Here is a 17,248-nt window from a genome sequence, read left to right as displayed (position 1 = left end):
CTCCATAGCTTGACGTTCAGGGCGCGAGATGTTATACAGTCTGCTAGAGGGTAGTGGAGCTCCTGGGAGGAGATCAACAGCGCAGTCGAATGGCCTGTGAGGTGGAAGAGATAAGGCTCGGTATTTACTGAATACTTGACTTAGATCATGGTATTCCTCTGGGACGGAAGCCAAATTACTGGGGTCCACCTCCTCCTGGACGGCCGGAGACTGGTTGGATGGAACTGCTGACTGCAAATAGGTAGAGAGACAGTTAGTGGACCATGATTGGATACTTAACCTAGCCCAATCAAGGTGGGGATTATGCATTTGGAGCCAATTGAATCCTAGAATTATGGATGGATCAGAAGTGGGAAGTGACGAAGAAGGAGATCATTTCATGATGATTACCTGAAATAATTAGCTGGACTAGTTTGGTTTGGTGAGTGATTCTGGGTAACTCTTTCCCATCTAGGGCTGAGATTTTCAGAGGTGTAGGGAGTCTGAAAGTTTCTATCCTAGCTTGTTCCACCAAAGTCTTATCTATAAGATTCTGCTCGCAACCAGAGGCAATAAGGGCGGTGAGATGTAGTGAGTCTTTGTCTAATTGGATGACGGCCGGGAGTTTAAGTCGGGGAGATGAAGTCGGGAATTTTTGGCCCGTCAAGTTACCCATATCTACTGACGGGCCCTCTCTTTTGGGCGGATGGGGCATGAAGCAATGTAATGTCCAATTTCGCCACAGTAAAGACACAGATTTGAGTTCCTTCGTCTTTGTCGTTCTTCTGGAGTTAATTGGGTTCTACCTAATTGCATGGGTTCTGAGCCAAGGGATGAAACTAATGGACTAGTGGTCTTGGAGAAGGAAGATAACTTAGCTGGTCCAAAATTCTGTTTCTCGCCCCTCTGCTTCCTTCTTTCACGTAGGCGATTATCTATTTTTGTGGTTAGGGAAATCAAATCATTTAGTGTCTTGGGTTCCTCAAGGACAGTCAATTCGTCCTTCAAAGAATCATTGAGCGACTGGAAGAAGGCTGTCTTTAGGGCTCGGGTGTCCCATCCGGATGCTGCTGCGAGAGTGCGAAACGCTACGGAGAATTCAGCCACTGATTTGGAGCCTTGTTTTAAGTTCCATAATTTTCTGGAAACTGAGGTCTCGTCTGATTCCTCGGAAAAGGTGAGTTTAAACTCATCTATAAACTCTTGAAAAGAGCAGCCGAAGCGGGTCGGATTTTGAAACCGAGCCTCGGCCCATTTTAAAGCTTCTCCAGAAAGAAGACCCAAAATATGGGCGATCTTGGACTCATCGGTCGGAAATGACTGCGGTGATCTATTAAAAACAAGAGAGTATTGAAAAAGGAATCCACCACAACTAACCTCCCCAGAGAACTTTTCCGAGTTGGGAGAGGTGACGTCACGGGAAACCACTTGTTGAACAGCTGGTGGAATGAATGGTTGAGCAGAGGCGCCGTCTACTGGTAAAGCTGACTGTTTAGGCTGCAAGTTTTGAATCAAACCAGTTAGTCGTTCCAGACGTTGATCAACGGTTCTGCAGTGATCGTGTAGAGCATGAAGCATATTGTCATGTGACTGAATTTGTCGGTGCTGTTCTGTTAAGGTTCTATTGAGAGCCTCTGCTGGGTCTGGATGGCCTGATTGTTCTGTCATGGTTTTCTCTGGTTTGTCAGACCCAAATGCAGGAAACTCTCAAGAGTTTGGATAGTTTGAAGTGTTTATTTTAAAAGTGAGGAAAATTGTTTTTCATGGAGTGGATCTTTCCAGGAAGTGAATTCAGTCAGGGGTTGGCACCACAGCAGCTGCAGGAATAACTGGGACTGAAACAGATACACAGGTGAGTCTGGAGAAGGTTTTCTGAGCAGGATGAAGATGTCTGGAGACTTAAAGCTGCAGTAGGCAAGTTTTCAAAATTACGAGTCTAAAGTCGGAAAATTCGAACTGATACAACTTTCAGGTCCCTCCCCCAACCTCTAACAAGCTCCGAATCGCCCCCCAAACCCCTCCCCCTCTGTGGACGAGGTTGTGCACGTGAGTTCACACCAGTGTGAGCGCACACAAGCTGGGGCAGACTCACGCTCAGCAGCGTGTGCACAAGCTGTGATTGACAGGTAGGATTCCTCCACCCTAACTTGATTGGTTAAAAACAGCCGGGAGCGCTCGGTTTTTGCAAGCATGATTTCAGGCTTCAGAGGGAGCTACAGATTTCGTTATTTTTCCTAAACAGCCTATTTAATATTCTACTTCCAGAATCCCATGACAGTTCAAGCTAATATGACTAAAAAAAAGTTGCCTACTGCCGCTTTAAAGTTTCTTAGATGCGGATCCACTTTGGGGGGGTAGATAAACACTGAGGGGTTTCTGGAGGTTGAGGGTTTGAATCCAGAGGGGTGTTCCAGAGCACGGTGGAGAGCGGACAGGGTTCGATCGGGAGCAGTAAGGAGAGCAAGGCTGCCAGTAGTTAATCAGGTCCAGGTCTTGGGAGAGTCTTCAGGTTTGTGTACTGGATACAAAGGTCCGAGCTTGGTTTCAGAAAACAGAAAAACCTTGGAAGCAAAAAACACAACAAGTAAGTTTTCAAGGTATCTCGACGGGTTTGTGAAAAGGTATTTCACAGGCTTGAAGTACCACTTATGGCAACAATCAGGCGCCAAAGGACTGACAGCGATCTCCTTAAATGCTCCTCCTTGATGATGGTAAGTTACTGCAGGTGTGCCTCGTCAGATGCCAGCCTCAGCCACCGTGCTCCTGACTACCACCTGGTGGAAGGAAAAATAACCACCACACTCCCAGAACCCCAACAAACAGCTCCCATCCCCAACCAAGATGTCCGCTTGGACAAAATGTCCACTTGGACAAAATGTCCCACTGGCCAGTGATGTCTGAGAAAAAGGGAAGATGCAGGGTTCCTGGGTGCACAGGAACACCCGGAAAGTGCAAGGTACACCTCTGCTTAACGATTCAAAGCTATTGCTTCATTAAATTTCACACAGAATGAGATGAAAATAGAGCTACATGAGGAACTATTCAGTTTATCATGTCATAATGTGTTAAAAATGTTCTGTTTGACAGTTCTGTTTGTTCAGTATGTAAAGTGTTAAAAAATAAAAAGTAAATACTTCTTTGTTGCCATTCTCTATTGTTCTGTTAATGGGATGTTCCCCATGTCATTTTATACCATTAACGCACAACGTTGCCTTTTGGCAACAGAAAAATATCTGGTGAGGGGGGGTTCAAAAAAATATATATATATTTTTTTCAATATAATACACCAAAATGAACCAAGAAATGCCCTGCAGTATTTTTTTTCATGCAAAACCAGATTGTGTGCAGTAGACTGCACACAATCTGGATAACTTACTTAAGATTACTTATTTGATGGGATTGGCTAACCTTTTTTATACATGTCCTGACATGTGGAACCAGAGCACTTTCATCATTTTACAGTTTTAAATCAATTTATTGTTTTTACAGTTTTAACTTTTTTTTCATTACAGCATACAGCTACATCCATTTTAATCCCCGTAGCACAAGATGGCCCCGAACTGAATACTTTAAGCACGTAAAAAAGGGGGGAAAACTGTCATAGCACCCAGATTTTTTACTTCATCCTTTTTTCATTAACACATGGGCGCATTTGTATCCTGTCCAACAATAGAACTCTTTTGACTGATAGACCAATACCTTTTTTTTTTTTTTTTTACCTAGGAGCCTCCAGGGATACCAACAAATGCTTCATAGACTTCATAGCAAACTGAGTGCAAGATTTCTAATGTAAATCAGAGGAGGCTGTTTTTAAGTTGACTGTATGTTAGCAAAAATGTCACAGCAAAATGTGAAGATAAGCCTTACAGTGCTCACAGTGGCACAGTTATGTCTATAGGATTGCACTTTTTCCTTAAATGATGATGGTTTGAGAATTTTTTTATTACATTTTCAGTCTCAGTGAGGTATAATGTTGCACTTTGGATCACCATAAAAGCCTCAACTGCCACTTAGAGCTCACAGCTGATAGACATCTGATAAACATCCATTTCCCTCATTTCAGTTGTTATACAGATTCTGCTTAAACTTTTAGGCAGTAAGCAGGGGACAAAGGATGGGCAGTCAGATTAATGAAGTGAGACATCTTACCAGTTTTAGTTGTGATAATGACTCCACTGCTTCTGACGTTCTCAAACAAAGAGAAGAGAGTGAATGTGTATTTAGTTCCAGCAGTGAGAGATGAGACTGTGTGAGTTACTGCTCCATCTCCATCTGGTGCAATGATGTATGTCTCAGTACTATTAAACTGGAGAAGAAAGCTGACATTGTTGTTCACTTGATTCCACTGCAGAGTGATGCTGGTCTCATCTTGTGCTGATGGTCTGAAGCTTTCTGTGTTTTGAGGAGCTGAGACAGAAAAGGAATAGGTTTATTCATCCCATTAAATCATGATCCTTGGCTATTGAAACACTATGTTCCAGCATAATGCTGTTCATAATTGTACCTGGTACCAAGCCACCTTTGGACAAAGGTTGATAATTAACTTTATAGTCGTATCAATAGACCTACGACCGCATGTCTTGGACACTTGGCTGAAGAGTTGGGTAGATTTGTCAACCAATCACCACCTGGTGGGGAGTTGGATACGTTGGTGAGGAAGACTGATGGACAGACCTAGTAATCCCAAAGGGGTAGTGATGGTGAACTGGGAATGTCTAGAGGAGGCCCGTATTCATGAGATCTTCAACTCACACTACCAGCAGAATTGTTCTCATCTACCTATGGAGGATGGGGACATGGAATCTGAATGGACCATGTTCAAGACCTTCCTTGTGGATGTAGCTTCCAAGAGCTGTGGCCTGAAGGATGTCGATGCCTGATGTGGAGGTAACCCGAGGATCTGTTGGTGGACGCCAGGGATGAGAGAAGCCATCAAGCTGAAGAAGGAGTTCTTAGAGGCTTAGTTGTATCGGGGGTCAACTGAAGCAGCTGACAGGTAACCTGACTCACGTCATCTGGCTGCGTTCACCAACTACACGCGGGGGCGTTCCCTTTCCTCACACAACCATCTGAGGAGCCTGGGAGTCATATGTGTTTCGTCCGATTAGAAAATAATCAGAGCCAATCATTAATCGCTGGGTGGGACTTTGGATTAATGGGCGGCGTTATGGCCGCGTTATGGCCGCCCATTCATGCTCCAGAGGGCGGGAGTCAGGTAAGCTCTGAGCTACGTCACGGGTTGAGTCATTGGGAGTGGCTGAAGTGGCGTGTCAGTCAAGATGACGGACAGATTCTTCATCCAATCACATGCACGAGTTTTAGAAAAAATAGCCCCATTTGAAATCATGTCGGTTGTGGGCTCGTCCCAGATGGTATGCGAATACCAGAGGGCGGGAGTCAGGTAAGCTGACAGGTACTGAGTGGCTAAAAGGGATGTAGCATTGGTGGTTATTCAACGTAAAACCCAGGCGTAGGAGGAATTTGCCGAGGCCATGGAGAAGGACTTTCAGGTAGCCTCAAGAATGTATATGCAAATAATTTGGCGGTCCATCCCAGGTTGTGTTTGGCCTGGGTGGAGAACTGCTGAGAATATTGTCAAGTGGTGGATGGTCTTCTCAATCTGGTCAGTACGTCCTTCATTGAGGACGAAACGTCTAAGGATTTGGGGAAGACTCGTCCATCATCTTGGGAGAAATGGCCAAAGTAGTTAAAAAAAACTTCCCCGCAAAAAGATGCAAAGAGTTGAGGAGATTAACTCTGAGATCCTGAAGGCCCTGGACATGGTGGGGCTGTCTTGGCTGACATGCCTCTTCAATATCACATGGAAGTCAGAGTCTGTGGAGTGGCAGACCAAGGTGGTGGTTCTCATTTTTGAGATGGGGGAGGGGAGAGTGTGCTCTAAATACAAGGGGATAACACGACGCAGCCTACTTGGGAAACTTTACAAAAGGGGTGATGGAGAGGAGGCTCCGATTGATTATCTGACGAGAGTTTCAGGGGAAGCAGTGTGGTTTTCACCCAGGTTGTGGAACAGTGGACCAGAGCATTACCCTCGCAGGGTGACGGAAGGGGTCATGGGAGTTTGACTATCCAATCTATAAGCATTTTGTGGACTAGAAGAGGGCTTACAAACCGTTTCCCTCCTGGAGCTGTTGCCTATAAAACCTGACCTCAGATAAGCGGAAGGTAATGGATGGATAGATGGATATTTTCAAATTAGGTGATATATAGAAGTACAAATGATGGTGGTCTGAGGTAATATTCTGGGAGTCATAGCAGTTAAGTTAGTTATCTTACCAGTTGCTGCAGTGGTGCTGACTCCACTACTTCTGACATTTTCAAAGACATAGAAGAGAGTGAATGTGTATTTAGTTCCAGCAGTGAGAGATGAGACTGTGTGAGTTACTGCTCCATCTCCATCTGGTGCACTGATGTTTGTCTCTGCACCATTAAACTGGAGAACAAAGCTGACATTGTTGTTCACTTTATTCCACTGCAGAGTGATACTGGTCTCATCTTGACTTGATTTTCTGAAGCCTTGTGCGTTTTGAGGAGCTGACAAAAAAAATGAGAATTGAGTCATTTCTTTCTGATTGTTATGTACACAGTAATGCGTCTTGCAACACTTTAAAAGTACTATGATTAGGAAAAAAAAAGGCTTTAAAGTCAGACAATTAGAGTGTTGATAGGGAGATTTAACTAAAATTTATTGACAGAAACGTTATAAATATTCATTATTTATGTTATCTCACCAGTCACTGCAGTAATACTGATTCCACTGCTTCTGACGTTCTCAAACACAGAGAAGAGAGTGAATGTGTATTTAGTTCCAGCAGTGAGAGATGAGACTGTGAAAGTTACCGTTCCATTTCCATTTGGTGCCTCTATGTTCAAAGTGGTACCATTAAACTGGAGAACAAAGTTGACATTGATGTTCACTTGATTCCACTGCAGAGTGATACTGGTCTCATCTTGTGCTGATGGTCTGAAGCTTTGAGCATTTATTGGAGCTGGGAGAGAAAATTGGGCAATTAACAATTTAATAAACATGGTGCATAAAAGCTTTAACATCAAAATTTCTATTGCACATGTCACTGATGATTGAGCTTTGACGAGAAGTCAGTATTACAGTTGTAATACATGAGAAAACAGAATGCATGTACATGAATCTGTATAAACATCAATCTCAAAACATTTGTGACTGTTTGAGTGTTGTTGCTGAGTATAGATATTTACTCACTGATAGTTTCCATTATTGTAAAATCAGACAAATACAAACATGCTTTTACTCATGTTTCTTCAAGATTATTGGAACTGATAAAAAGCATTTTATCATTGGAAACTACGGTTATTCATTGAAAGTGCTGCTACTACAGTGTAACTAAAATGCGTTTTTAAGTGGAAGGAACAATTTGCAGCTTAATTTTAAAACCACTCTTTAACTAAAGAACATCTCAGGATTTGAAAAGAGATCATAATGTTTAATTTTTGTCTGAATAGCAGATACAACATTGTACAGATATACATGGTTCAAAATACAATGATCACATTAAACTTCTCACCAGTGACAGCTGTAAGTTGTAGTCCACTGCTTCTGACGTTCTCAAACACAGAGAAGAGTTTGAATGTGTATTTAGTTCCAGCAGTGAGAGATGACACTGTGTGAGTTACTGCTCCATCTCCATCTGGTCCAATGATGTATGTCTCAGTACTATTAAACTGGAGAACAAAGCTGACATTGTTGTTCACTTGATTCCACTGCAGAGTGATGCTGGTCTCATCTTGTGCTGATGGTCTGAAGCTTTCTGTGTTTTGAGGGGCTGAGACAGAAAAGCAATAGGTTTATTCATCCCATTAAATCATGATCCTTCCCTATTGAAACACTATGTTCCAGCATAATGCTGTTCATAATTGTACCTTGTACCAAGCCACCTTTGGACAAAGGTTGAAAATCAACTTTATAGTCGTATCAATAGACCTACGACCGCATGTCGTGGACACTTGGCTCAAGAGTTATCAACCAATCACCAACTGGTGGTGAGTTGGATACGTTGGTGGAGAAGACTGATGGACAGACCTGGTAGTCCCAAAGGGGTAGTGATGGTGAACTGGGAATGTCTAGAGGAGGCCCGTATTCATGAGATCTTCAACTAAAACTTCCAGCAGAATTGTTCTCATCTACCAATAGAGGATGGGGACATGGAATCTGAATGGACCATGTTCAAGACCTCCCTTGTGGATGTAGATTCCAAGAGCTGTGGCCTAAAGGATGTCGATGCCTGCTGTGGCAGTAACCCGAGGATCTGTTGGTGGACGCCAGGGATGAGAGAAGCCATCAAGCTGAAGAAGGAGTTCTTAGAGGCTTAGTTGTATCGGGGGTCAACTGAAGCAGCTGACAGGTACTGACTGGCTAAAAGAGATGCAGCATTGGTTTTTACTGAATGTAAAACCCAGGCGTGGGAGGAATTTGCCGAGGCCATGGAGAAGGACTTTCAGGTAGCCTCGAGAATGTAATGCAAATAGTTTGGCGGTCCATCCCAGGTTGTGTTTGGCCTGGGTGGAGAACTGCTGACAGTTGCTGAGAATATTGTCAAGTGATGGATGATCTTCTCAATCTGGTCAGTACGTCCTTCATTGAGGACGAAACGTCTAAGGATTTGGGGAAGACTCGTCCATCATCTTGGGAGAAATGGCCAAAGTAGTTAAAAAAAACTTTCCCCCATTAAGATGCAGAGAGGAGAGGAGATACACTGAGATGCTGAAGGCCCTGGACATGGTGGGGCTGTCTTGGCTGACACGCCTCTTCAATATCACATGGAAGTCTGGGAGAACGTCTGTGGAGTGAAGGACCAAGGTGGTGGTTCTCATTTTTAAGATGGGGGAGGGGAGAGTGTGCTTTAAATACAAGGGGATAACACGACGCAACTTTTAAAAAAGAGGTGATGAGATTGACTATCCAGTCTATAAGCATTTTGTGGACTAGAAGAGGGCGTACAACCGTTTCCCTCCTGGAGCTGTTGCCTCTATAACCCGACCTCAGATAAGCGGAAGGTAATGGATGGATGGATGGATAGATGGATATTTTCAAATTAGGTGATATATAGAAGTACGAATAATGGTGGTCTGAGCTAATAATCTGGGAGTCATAGCAATTAAGTTAGTTATCTTACCAGTAGCTGCAGTGGTGCTGACTCCACTGCTTCTGACGTTCTCAAACACAGAGAAGAGAGTGAATGTGTATTTAGTTCCAGCAGTGAGAGATGAGACTGTGTGAGTTACTGCTCTATCTCCATCTGGTGCACTGATGTTTGTCTCTGTACCATTATACTGGAGAACAAAGCTGACATTGTTGTTCACTTGATTCCACTGCAGAGTGATACTGGTCTCATCTTGTACTGATGGTCTGAAGCTTTCTGTGTTTTGAGGAGCTGCAAAAGAAAAGGAAAAGGTCAGAAATGTGGTTCCAGTCAGCCTTATAATAAAAAAAACTAAACAATCTTTCATTGTTGTATCTAATTTGTAATCTAATGCTGTCAACAAGAAACAAATGTTCAGAACTACTGTCTGCATCATGAAGAAGGATATTGAAGACTCAGTTACATCACAGCACTTCTTTTTTGACAAGAGATGTGTTCAGAAATCATGAGTTACTGAACTCTAAAGAACTTTTGAGTTCTGTGATTTTGCTCTTTGCAAACAATATTTTCCTAATTTGAATGTTCATAGTTTCATTGTCTGCTTCTGCTACAACAGTTTCCGTTCTTAAATGTAAAGAAGAAAAGAAACAAAGTAAAAAAATGGACTATTTTTGATTTATTACAACACATATTGCTGCATCAATTGCTTTCACCTTCGGTTCTAAACATTTCAGGTTAGCTTCTGTCACTCTAAGAACCTTCTCCTGAATGGCTGAGTCGGATCTGATTGGTCATCTGACTGGTCAGAAATGGTGGAGTGAAGTAGCTGTTTTTTCTTTATTTGATGCTTGTAAAACTAGCTAATGGGCAGGGGTTATGTTCATGATTGATGGTGATGTCATGACAAATACTTGTTTATTTTGCATTGGAGCACGATGAAAAAAATGATGTGTGAAGAACTGCTAAAGTATAATGATGAAATGAGACAACATACCAGTGGCAGCTGTAAGTTGTAGTCCACTGCTTCTGACGTTCTCAAACACAGAGAAGAGAGTGAATGTGTATTTAGTTCCAGCAGTGAGAGATGAGACTGTGTGAGTTACTGCTCCATCTCCATCTGGTGCACTGATGTTTGTCTCTGTACCATTAAACTGGAGAACAAAGCTGACATTGTTGTTCACTTGATTCCACTGCAGAGTGATACTGGTCTCATCTTGTGCTGATGGTCTGAAGCTTTGAGTATTTATTGGAGCTGGGAGAGAAAAGTGTCAAAGTGATTATCTTTAAAAATATGGGACTCAAAGTTTTGAAGCTGCACCATTTCTGGTACACACTACATCAACAGTGTGCTCAGGCAAAGGTCCATATAAAACCCCTAGTGGCTGATCATGCAGTTGAAACAACAAACCACGATAAATTTTGTGATAAAGGCGCTTGTGGGAGGATCAGAAAAAGTATGACATGCTTGTGCTAATATTTCTTTGTGTTTACTGATGCTAATGAGAGCTTTTTTTTCAATTTGTAACTGCTGTTGATGATAAAAAGGCAGCAGTTAATGAGGGAAAAATTGGTAAAATAATTCTTTGTCAACTTTTTGATGAAAGAACTGCATCTAAACTGCATAATACATTTCAATGTTGATGTTACGATACACACAGAATGCAACTATGCACAGATATTCATTTTCTAAAATGCGCTTATTATCAATTATATCTCACCAGTGACAGCTATAAGTTGTAGTCCACTGCTTCTGACGTTCTCAAACACAGAGAAGAGAGTGAATGTGTATTTAGTTCCAGCAGTGAGAGATGAGACTGTGTGAGTTACTGCTCCATCTCCATCTGGTGCACTGATGTTTGTCTCTGCACCATTAAACTGGAGAACAAAGCTGACATTGCTGTTCACTTGATTCCACTGCAGAGTGATACTGGTCTCATTTTGTGCTGATGGTCTGAAGCTTTGAGTATTTATTGGAGCTAGTTGAGAAAAACAGAGTAAAGAGCAATGTTATAAATATGGCTCACAAGTGTTAAGCTGCATCATTTCTACTGAACATTATATTCAGCATCATGTTCGGGAGAGAGGTCATTATAAAAAGCAATATACATATAGAAGGTGATCATAAAATGAAAACCACAGCTCCCCCTCCAAAAACATAGTGAATGGTCAATTTATTTGAATCACTTGGACCAGTAATAAACTACAATATGTTTTGACTAATCTTCATTTGAGCTCATTTTAATTAAAAATAGCTTGTTGTTGCTGTTTACAGCTGCTGTTGATGATAAAATGGTTGCAGTTAACTTGAATGACCTGATGAGTGACAGGAACATTTAGAAAAATCAAATGAATCAAAACTTTATCCAAAGAACTGTCTTTAAAATGTATAAAACATAACAGAGTTTATTTTATTGTCCACACAGGAAACACAACAGTCAGATATACTTGGTTCATAAAACACTGATCACATTAAACTTCTCACCAGTGACAGCTGTAAGTTGTAGTCCACTGCTTCTGACGTTCTCAAACACAGAGAAGAGAGTGAATGTGTATTTAGTTCCAGCAGTGAGAGATGAGACTGTGTGAGTTACTGCTCCATCTCCATCTGGTGCACTGATGTTTGTCTCTGCACCATTAAGCTGGAGAACAAAGCTGACATTGTTGTTCACTTGATTCCACTGCAGAGTGATACTGGTCTCATCTTGTGCTGATGGTCTGATGCTTTCTGTGTTTTGAGGACCTGCAAAAGAAAAGGAGAAGGTCAGAAATGTGGTTCCAGTCAGCCTTATAACGAAAACAACTAAACAATCTTTAATTTTTGCATCTAATTGTGTCAACAAGAAACAAATGTTCAGAACTGTCTGCATCATGAAGAAGGATATTGAAGACTCAGTTACATCACAGCACTTCTTTTTGATAAGAAGATGTGTTCAGAAATCACGAGTTTCTGAACTCTAAAGGACCTTTGAGTTCTGTGATTTTGCTCTTTGCAAACAATATTTTCCTAATTTGAATGTTCATAGTTTCATTGTCTGCTTCTGCTTCAACAGTTTCCGTTCTTAAATGTAAAGAAGAAAAGAAACAAAGTAAAAAAATTGACTATTTTTGATTTATTACAACACATATTGCTGCATCAATTGCTTTCACCTTCGGTTCTAAACATTTCAGGTTAGCTTCTGTCACTCTAAGAACCTTCTCCTGAATGGCTGAGTCGGATCTGATTGGTCATCTGACTGGTCAGAAATGGTGGAGTGAAGTAGCTGTTTTTTCTTTATTTGATGCTTGTAAAACTTGCTCATAGGCAGGGGTTATGTTCATGATGGATGATGATGTCATGACAGATGCTTTTTTATTTTGCATTGGGACACGAAGAAATAAATGATGTGTGAAGAGTTGCTAAAGTCTATAATGATGATATGAGACAACATACCAGTGACAGCTGTAAGCTGTAGTCCACTGCTTCTGACGTTCTCAAACACAGAGAAGAGAGTGAATGTGTATTTAGTTCCAGCAGTGAGAGGTGAGACTGTGTGAGTTACTGCTCCATCTCCATCTGGTGCACTGATGTTTGTCTCTGTACCATTAAACTGGAGAACAAAGCTGACATTGTTGTTCACTTGATTCCACTGCAGAGTGATACTGGTCTCATCCAGTATCACTCAGGAGAAATTATTCTTTTCTCCTGATGGTTTGAAGCTGTCCGTTTTGGGCGGAACTGATCCGTAAAGAGAACAAGACATTACATCAAATAACAAAAACTGTTTGATATGTCATGCAGTGTGCGCCATTATGCAGAATTTAGTGACATCTGGCTGTGATTTTACAACCAAACTGAAAATCTTCCTTTCCCTTTCAAACATGTGGGAGAAATATTTTTGCTTTTGTTTTATTTAAATCGCACCATAATTTGAATCTACAGCATGTTATGTACGCAAAATCTATATTTTCTTTCATTTTGTTCATAACAGTAATGTCCAGATAGAGAATTTTTAAACATGCTTTTTCACTTAAAATATTGAACTGTTAATTCACAGTATTTAGCAGTAAATATATGCGAATTCCTTTTTTTTTTTCTTACTATTTCAAATGCAACGATTATCCCTTTTGAAGTGTGAGAGAGGGTAAATTAGACACATTACGTTGTCTGTAACAGATGAATGGTAAACTCTGGGTACAGCTTTCATCCAACCATCTTCCTGAGTCATCGAACGCTGCAGCAGCACACCGCTCCTGATCCATGTTTGGCCTTCCGGCTGCCCAGTGTCGAAAAAGAGAAGTGCTGCCATCGGACCACAGTTTTTCCCGATATAGACCGATCCATGGTGAGGTATTACCTATTAGGTTCACGATTATACTCTCATCTGCTGAATTCCGTATACTGTGGGGGAAATTGAGCAGCATAACAATAATATCAAGGTTAACTTAAGAGAAGCAAAACAAAGAAAGTACACTCCATACTTTGGTGTGACTTTTATGGTTGTTTGGAAATATTATATAGTGTTGCATGCAGGTATCTAAGGTTTTGATGGATACATTAAACCGACACTAGAATAACTCATAAAAACATATACAATCTTATGTGTATTGCACAGTGCTGCATTATGTGGGAGTATTCATTCATGTCAACTGTACCTGGCAAGATCTATATAGTTCTCCCTGCAGAATCTCTGAGCATCAGTCCAATTCAATATGTTTGGATTGAAAATAAAGGATGGTGAGCCATTTACTATACCTGTAAAGACACAGTACACAGACACAGGCTGAACTTAGTAACAGTTAAAAACAGGTTACTGCAATGCCAGATGAACTGATGCTGAAAAAAGGAGATCTGATTACAGAATTTGTGATTTGCAGTCAGTGGAATAAAATCTCATGCATATAATATCTGTATAACCAAGCTTTATGTCTCTGGAAATGTCATGGAAACTAAAAATGAGATCATTTGAAAATTATTCATTTCTCAATTTTTGCCGCCTAAAAACTTACCTTTATAGCACACGAAAGGTCGTAGGTCACTGCACTCACGGTCATCCCATTTGAAAGTGGTTCCAGAAAAGAGAAGTAATCTAACACAGTGCTGCTGTCCACCAAGATTGTTAGGTGAGTTTGGATACCAGTTTCTAAAAGCTGTCTCTCCTTCACCATAGAAGCTGCTGTCATTCAGGGACCATTTCCAGCTGTTCACCTGTTCATCATAGAGACCGATCCAAGCCTTGCCTGTTCAAAAAGAAGTTTGCTCCTAAAAGAACTGCAGTAACACCTGTTCTCAAATGCAGATGACTTCAGAATGTCTTTCAAAACCTCAGATGTTACTTGGTAGTTGTGTCACTGAATATTTCATGCTTCTAATTCCGCAATTAAGAACTCACCTGCATAGTTTGATGTGGTTTGAAGAACAGCATTCACATCAGCAATGTTTTCTATGGTGGCCAGGTCAGTGAAGTCTTGCCTGCAGACCCTCTGAGCACTCGTCCAGGTCAGCTGCGTGCTCACAAAGTAGTACTGACGAGACTGGGCAACGGCAACACTGAGCAGTGCTCCTGAAATAAAACGAATTCCAGTTTTTGGATTATCATTAATCATTAATCATTTTATGTGAAGAGGTACTGTGAACAAGGAGGGTTCATGGACAAAGTCTTTTCCTCATGTATGAGATTTTTGTGTTCAAACTTCCTGGTACGTGCAGGTAGTCTCACAAGAACAGTGAAGAGCTAGAAGGACGGTGCTATTATTTATGTATGTTGTTACACTTTGGAATCTAATTATGCTTATCATGTATTCACAAGGACAATCTTCCACTGAAAACTAAAAACAACAAAAAAAACAACAAGCCAGAATAATTAAACAAAAAGCACCAACCTGTAAGCACAACGATGATCAGCCTATAATCCATGATTTCAACCTTTGGAAAGATGCACATTGTTCATGATTTAATACTGAAATTCAACTTTAAAGTAACTTATCTAATAAAATCTTATTTTACAGCCAATACATGTATAATGCATAATACTAATCCTTATCAAGCGTGGCAAATACTGTATGAATTGCACTTACCAGTCTTACAGCATGAAGAAGCCACAGTAACAGCTAATGTGAGCCTCTGCACTTCAGCTGGTTTGATGGTGCCCAGCTGCTTGTGTGTGGTATAAATAATTACTGACGACAGGCTGGTGACACAAAGACTGCCATTCAGGAACCAGGAAGTTTAACAGTTTAATATCTGGGTTTTTTATACTGTTCTGGTAGGCTGAGAAGGTAATGTGGTCCAACTTGTTTTACTTTGAGTTCATGAAAAGCATAGATCTGCATCATTTCTCTTTTACAATAAATGGCTTTCAGGGGTCCCACTTACACTTTACCTTCACACTTGTTGATGTCATTAATTCCCTTTCATGCTACTTTAATCTTTGAAAATTGAATGTGCTTCTTTTATTAAGCATGCTTAAATGGAGGAATACCTCTTTACTATAATATGTTTTTTTAAATCCATCAAGCTATTTCTTTATTCTGTTCAGTTTGGCATAATTAAATCATTTCAACCTATGGTAGAAGTTGTGATTAATTTGCATTACAGCATGCTCTGAGCTTTGACAGTTGGATTAAGTGGGTATAGAAATTGGACACTGTGGGTACTCCACATTGGGCAGTAAATTTACACATTTCGGACAGTAAAGTCTGTTTGAGAGAGGAGTCATCAATGTAAAAAAAAATATCTTAGACAGAATAGGTAGTCTCAGGTGTCACCTTTTCCTTCCATTCCTTATTATTTTGGTTGGCATGGGGCTTGATGAGCATGAAGGCTGAGAATATATAAACCCTTTGGTTCAGCTTGAGCAAGTTCAGCCACTGCACGTGTTGGAGTTTGTTTATATTGTAAAACAATTTATGTCTGTTTTATTGTGCTTGAGGAACAAAACAAAACAAATTAGAAAAAATAAATAGATAAAATGCAATGCAGTTGACTCTCCTCCACTCTGGCAGTTTCACAACCTTTGGCACACACTCATGCACGCACACATTGTTTTGTTGAGAGGGAAGTTGCTCACAGATTTCAGGAGATTTCCCTGGCAGTTTCATACATGACTTTTATCCAAGTGACTTTTACCTGTGGAGGACCTTTCCGTCCTCCACAGGTGGACTTTGTTATCTGTTAAATTAAATATACAATTCTTTGAGACTTGTTTCAAAGAATAAATCCCTTGTGCTGTTATCGTTGTGTCCAGCAGTACCAAAAAAATTAATCTTAGAGCATGAATTCATAGATTATGTTTCTGTGACAGTTTCTCATGTTGCTGTTAGACCAGGTGGTGATAAAACATTCTGCTCTATTCCCCCTGCTTAAATGATCAGACACACACTGTTTCTGGGTAAGTTGGACTCTTTTTACTCGTAGTGCGCATTGCTCAGAAACAATTATAAGAGCTTTTTAAGTCACTATGGTCATGATGAATTATGATGCTCATTATAATTAGTTTTTGCAATCCTGCTTCCTCAAGTCAACTGGGAATGCCCCGGACAAACAACATTCTTCACAGAAAGAAGGTGTCTATAACATATGTGGTGATTACTTGAAAGGCCTAAAGGAATGACTCAGACATTCCTTAATCATAACTCAGACATGATCCATGAAGCTACTCTACACAAACAAAGTTATCTCAAAGATCAGTGAATACGATACATTTGAACAAAATCAGGCTGAAACCAAAGGATCATTGAGTGCGATTGCGCACATGCTCGCTCACGTGCACACAATCACACACAAACCATACACTTGTCTCACTTGCAAGAGGCCACTGCGCTTGTGCAGTTTAGAAGACGCTTGAGGTGGCATTCTAGGCTCCGGGAAAAATCTGAAATAAGAGGGGGACAGGCTTTAAAGTGAGCGAGCTAGCGTTTTCTTTTTATGTGAAAGCATTTATCATCGCTGAGCAATGAGTCAACTAATTCAGCATTTTTTTCATGGACGTCAAAGTACTCTATCCGTTCTTTCAATGCTTTTTCTGAAAAGGAACAAAAGTATTTTCAGTGATTGTGAGACTTTCACTATACTAATCATAGGCTACACAATACAATATTTGCAATAAGGTTGTTTTTCTATTTGATATAGTACAATTACAAAAACTACAACTACA

General features: G+C 40.7%; 2 protein-coding genes across 2 annotated transcripts in view; both read right to left on the bottom strand.

The window, feature by feature from the left end:
• LOC142368687 (fibronectin-like) overlaps positions 1–7,969 on the bottom strand; it is a 104,187-nt gene extending 96,218 nt beyond the window's left edge. The window contains exons 1-6 of the mRNA XM_075450883.1: positions 7,962–7,969; positions 7,904–7,911; positions 7,542–7,799; positions 6,732–6,989; positions 6,277–6,534; positions 4,129–4,386 (exon numbers count right to left, since the gene is read on the bottom strand). Coding sequence (XP_075306998.1) covers positions 4,129–4,386; positions 6,277–6,534; positions 6,732–6,989; positions 7,542–7,799; positions 7,904–7,911; positions 7,962–7,969 — 1,048 coding nt within the window. The remainder of the gene's footprint in view (positions 1–4,128; positions 4,387–6,276; positions 6,535–6,731; positions 6,990–7,541; positions 7,800–7,903; positions 7,912–7,961) is intronic.
• A 659-nt stretch (positions 7,970–8,628) lies between these two features.
• LOC142368685 (fibronectin-like) lies at positions 8,629–15,009 on the bottom strand. The gene is made up of 9 exons (XM_075450882.1): positions 14,976–15,009; positions 14,486–14,656; positions 14,103–14,333; positions 12,547–12,774; positions 11,599–11,856; positions 10,835–11,092; positions 10,111–10,368; positions 9,150–9,407; positions 8,629–8,813 (listed from the first exon to the last, which is right to left on the bottom strand). The coding sequence occupies exons 1-9, from the start codon at positions 15,007–15,009 to the stop codon at positions 8,629–8,631; spliced, it is 1,881 nt and encodes a 626-aa protein (XP_075306997.1).
• Positions 15,010–17,248: the final 2,239 nt, after the last annotated feature.

Source organism: Odontesthes bonariensis, chromosome 19 (genome assembly GCF_027942865.1).
Source record: "Odontesthes bonariensis isolate fOdoBon6 chromosome 19, fOdoBon6.hap1, whole genome shotgun sequence".
Lineage (NCBI taxonomy): Eukaryota > Metazoa > Chordata > Actinopteri > Atheriniformes > Atherinopsidae > Odontesthes > Odontesthes bonariensis.
The sequence above is the reverse complement of the archived record's forward strand: the minus strand, read 5'-3'. Positions and strand labels throughout refer to the sequence as shown.

Excerpts from the sequence above, each read along its gene's own strand:
- LOC142368685 (XM_075450882.1), bottom strand. The coding sequence starts at position 15,009 with ATGGATTATAGGCTGATCATCGTTGTGCTTACAG. Across the intron at positions 14,334-14,485 it reads AACCACATCAAACTATGCAG|GCAAGGCTTGGATCGGTCTC; the intron begins GTGAGTTCTTAA and ends CTTTTTGAACAG. Across the intron at positions 11,093-11,598 it reads ACAACTTACAGCTGTCACTG|CTCCAATAAATACTCAAAGC; the intron begins GTGAGAAGTTTA and ends TTTCTCAACTAG.